The 5,008-nt window shown below is 29.5% G+C and overlaps 1 protein-coding gene across 1 annotated transcript in view; it reads right to left on the bottom strand.

The window, feature by feature from the left end:
• Positions 1-3,545: 3,545 nt before the first annotated feature.
• Positions 3,546-5,008, bottom strand: part of LOC110020377 — a 7,305-nt gene continuing 5,842 nt past the window's right edge. The window contains exons 2-3 of the mRNA XM_020718464.1: positions 4,805-5,002; positions 3,546-3,928 (exon numbers count right to left, since the gene is read on the bottom strand). Of these exons, the coding sequence (XP_020574123.1) occupies positions 3,725-3,928; positions 4,805-5,002 (402 nt within the window). The 3' untranslated portion in view covers positions 3,546-3,724. The remainder of the gene's footprint in view (positions 3,929-4,804; positions 5,003-5,008) is intronic.

Genomic DNA, 5,008 nt, shown 5'->3' with positions numbered 1-5,008 from the left:
AAAAATTGTTAAGAAAATTTTGTTTAAATCAACAACAAGGTCAAGGAGATATACTTTAAGGATGACCTAGATTCTATCCATAAATATGCATATATAAATATAAACCTTTAATTAAATGTGTTTAGCATAATAGCTTATCTATCTATTTTAAAAACATATTTGAATGACTTTAGACCTTATTATGACTTCATTCTCCCTATTAATGAACCTTATATGGCATGTCTTTCATTGAGAGCCATATGCTCATTGTGATCTTAGAATATTTGTGTGGGTTTATGTGTACCTTATATAATAAGTTCATTGATGAATGTCTTAATAAATTTGAGATATGCATAAATGTTATTGTAGATCATTATTTTTACCTTTATAGAAAAAATTCTCTTCTTTTGAGCACAATAAGGCTTCTCTTTTTGAAAAAGTTTATAAGTGTACATAAAACTTTAAGAGAATACTTGATTAGACTTTTCTTGGAGGTGCAAAACTCGTCATTGGCCTCAGGGATATACTTACAAATTGTAAATGCAAATCCCTGTTATGTTCTATTTAACATATATCTTAGGGAGTCCAACGATTAGCCACCGTCCCAATGTGTAAAAAATTTCTAGATTTAATCAAACTTCTAGACATCCATTGCCTAATTTAACTAATCTAATTAAGCACCCAATATTGTGTTATTTTATTAATGATTTATTTTTAATGCATCTTAATCTTATTTATTTAACTCATCATTGACTATATCATATCTCATTTTTAGTAGCACAACATAGATAATAATTATTCCCATGCTCTACAATTAGTTGGTCTAAATAGTGATAATAACACTAAAATTATTTTTTAAAAAAGATCACATAGGGAATATAATAATAAATATTTTAACTAAAATTTAAATCCTTAGTCATGACTTCACTAAATATTACATTTTTGAATGTAGCATGTAGATTTACTATTTATTTTATTGCCTCATAACATATTCTTTACTACTTTTTTATTTGTATGTGATATCTTCTCTTCTAAAGGATTCACTTAGAAGCTGATTTGATAAAAAATATAAATTAATTTTTGGTTGCATTTTCATCATCAATTATCACATAAATGACATATATTGCATTATTGGATCTACTTAAGCTTATAGATGCACCAACCATTTAGACATACAAAACCTTAGCCCACTTACTTCATAACAATAGTTTTAACACTGCCCAGTTGATGACAAGACAAGCAAGAAGATTCATCACAAGATCAACAACTAAACCCTAATTTTAAGATAATAAATCATAAAATAGTTATTACTTTTTCTTAGAATTTGAGTTGGTCTTATGAGTTTGGGGGAAACATTTTGCGTAAAAATATATTTTATATACATAACATTAACCTAAATTAAAGACTCAAGCTGAACAAATAAAAAATTAATCAAATCCCTTATAATTGATTACTAGTTTTAGCTTTTAGACTGAGAGAGATGTTGAGTAGCTAATCAATTGAAGTGTTAGGAGAATTTTCACAAGAAAAAATTAGGTATATTTTCTTGTATGTTTCGCTCATCTTCACAGTATCTGTAATACATCACTTCAACAAGAAATATTGTTTTGATTTCTATCAAAATATATGTGCTATAATGTGTTGAAGCTAATTTTTGGATTAATTTATGATTCAATCACATATTAAAGTTTAGGAACCCTACATATTAAAGTTTAGGAGCCCTAACATATCTCCTCTTCTCTAAACTTGTTCTCATACATTCACAAAGCCTTCAACTATTTAAAACCCTCATAAAAGTTAAGCCATATTCATTCCATGAACTCTAATATCTATTGTTCGCCTCATATAAGCACTTCGTATGATAACTTTTAATTTATATAACCAATTGGCTAAAAATCAAATTTATTAATTATGTGGACGTTCAAAAAAATAAAATCAAGTCATCCACTAAAAAAAATGTTAACAACAAATATTAAATTGATCAACAACATTTTCTCTTAGCCTTGCACCATCACCAACCCTTCCACCAACCATCATCCAATTTTGAAAACTTAAGTACTACCCTAATTAGTGTGATTAATCCACTTAAGACGAATGAATACCAAAATTTTTTATGTGCATTGAGTGAAACTTGAACCCTCATCATATTCATAAGACTTTCTCATTTTTTTTTCAAATTTAAAAACTTAACATGTATATTACAACATAAATATAATATATGTCGACTTAGAAAATATTTATTTAACTCAATTTACAAAAAGGAAAAAAATTAATTAATACATACATATGGAATCCACTGCGATTTCGATCGAATACATCTCTCTTTTAAGCACCAAATCATAAAGAAACATAGTGCATACTTTTTATACCAAATTAGAAAAGAAGATCATGATAGACCTTGGACTAAAATAATACAATTCATCTTTTTTACTTAATGTGCCAATAAATATATAAGTCCTTAAAATAAAACAGTATAAAGCAATAGTTTCAATGCATTTGATCAAACTTTTTATCCACCTTAGTTTAGAGGAATACTACTCTTATGGCATGAATGCCAGTTGAATTTCACACATAATAATCATAATTAACAAATGTGTTATCTATTGAGGGTCTGCGCACAGCAGTTTTGTCTGTTTAAGTAAATTGAGTTTTGACAGCTTTTTTTGTAAAATCTGCGCTTAAACCTACGTTTTCACACCACTCCAGCATATGTGCAGTAGCAGCTTTCTAGCTGCGTGCATGACTTTTTTTTTAAAAAAAATTATAATAGCCACCACAACTTTTTGAGCATAACATTATTATTCAACAGATTCACGATTATTTTTTGAAAAGTTACTGCTACCTCAAACAAACCCTAACTTAATTTTAGCTAGTTGATTTTAACTAAAAAAAAAAATTGGCTCTATTTCAATTTAAGTAGGACAAATATGGTCAGTTTGAATTAATTTTTAAATTAAATTAAATGAAACCTGCTAATAAAATGCATATTTTTAAACCAAAAAGGGTCATTTACATATATAACACAATACTTATGTATTTGTATATCTAACACCTAAAACTTTATATTTATATGCATAATGCTAAAATATTATAGGCTTGACACAAACATACTATAAGTGTAAATATCAAATATTGGGTATTAGATATGTAAATTCATGAGAACTGTGTGGTATGCATGCAAATTTCTCCAAACCGAGAGGGAATATACAAACTGCATTATATATAAAAAAAAAAAATTAATACAACTTCATTAAATTATGAAAAATTAATCATAATCATTTATTTTATTTTTATGAGAAAAAGGCTTACTGTTATTGATGAAGTTTTACTAAGGAAATAAAGGGACAAATGGAGGGCACATGAGCAAAAAATTATTGCATTTTTAGTCCTAGTTACAAAAGGAATGGCCCGAGGGAGGCTATTATACGAGCTCCAACCATCCCTCATGCGTCTAAGAATTCCCCAGACCAGAGAGCACTATATATGTTATTAAAGACGTGAAGTTCTTGAAGTCATAGGCTTGAAAACTCATATGTTTTTCACTGAACTAAAATAACAATTCTTAGATAATATGTGATATCTCAATTCATATAACCATGACAATGACTCTTAACCATATTTGCACCTCAATATAGATCTTACAAGCAATGATGAATTTCAATCTCTGATCAACATTTTCTAAAGACAATTATTTAAATCACTGATCAATTAAATGAGCTTACTTGAGAAACAGAAGACTGTAATATCACTGCATTAATGCTGCCAAAGCACTTCGAATGGGGTTATTCTGTCTCGCAGATGAATACCTTCTGTTTAAGGAATGGGGTCCATTCCAAACAGACTTTTCGTCTCCTGGAAAGAGGTCTTTGCATAACCACAAGGCTGAGTGGTTCTCTTGCTGAGGTTGATTCTCTAACAGTTCCATTTCCTGAACACTTGGAGACAATTCCTGCAATCATAAATGATATAAGGTATTGAGATTTATTGTCACTCGTATCAAATTTTTAGTTTAGCGTATAAGTACCTATACTACATGCATATGGATAAATCAACGTATGCATGCTTTTGCACACACATGACATGTATGTCAAAATATATAGGTGAATATATGCATTAATATAGCCATCCATTAACATTCTAACAGTTAAACTTTACTTTTTACATTTAAACCACCCAAATCTTTCATATCGCATCAAAGGTACTACTATTTTAACCTTTAAAAAGTGAAATATACATTTCTGATGATAGCTAAGGTGGGCATATATGTAAAAATTGAAGTTTGTGTTAAATATGTAAATACATAAGATAAAGTGGTATGCATGTAAATCTTCCTACTATAAATTATAACCTATACATAAATATTTGTATTTATGCACTCATACATTGGTACATGCATGAAAATGAAATTCAATCCAATCTTGAGAAATCTCGATCAGATTCACTCCCGACTCAATTCAACTTCAATTAGAATCAAACATGTCTCATTAATCTGCTCATTGATCTCACTCAAAGCTAAGAACCAATAATATGTTTGAGTGATCCTCAATTTTAAAAAGTTAAATTCACACACTAAATGAGAAGAGAGTCAAATTAGACCCTAGACTATTTGTAGAGGGCTATTTTAGCCCTAGAGTCTATAAAAATGTCCATTTAGTTCCCATACTCCTTTAACGGGAGCTGAAATGGTCCCCTGAAGCTCATACAGTCTAAGCACTAATTTAACACTTTTATAGAATCTTATGGGACTAAAATAACCCCATGTATAAGACCATTTTGACACTTTACTCTATTCCAATTTATGATTTAAAAAAAAATTAAAATTTACCCCCCGACGAATCTCGTCTTCATCTTCAACTTCATCTTTCTCGTAATTGTTCTTAGGTGAGTTAGAATGATGCCATTCCTGACCATGAAAATGTTGATTTGAATCATCCTTGGTGCCATTCTCGTGCGTCAAGTTGCCAAAAGTTTCATCAGTGGTAGTGTTGGGATATAGTTCAATCTCTCTGCCTGTGGCGCCCAGCTTTTC

This window comes from Phalaenopsis equestris, unplaced genomic scaffold (genome assembly GCF_001263595.1).
Source record: "Phalaenopsis equestris unplaced genomic scaffold, ASM126359v1 Scaffold000002, whole genome shotgun sequence".
Taxonomy (NCBI): Eukaryota; Viridiplantae; Streptophyta; class Magnoliopsida; order Asparagales; family Orchidaceae; genus Phalaenopsis; species Phalaenopsis equestris.
This window is presented reverse-complemented; position numbering and strand designations above follow the sequence as displayed.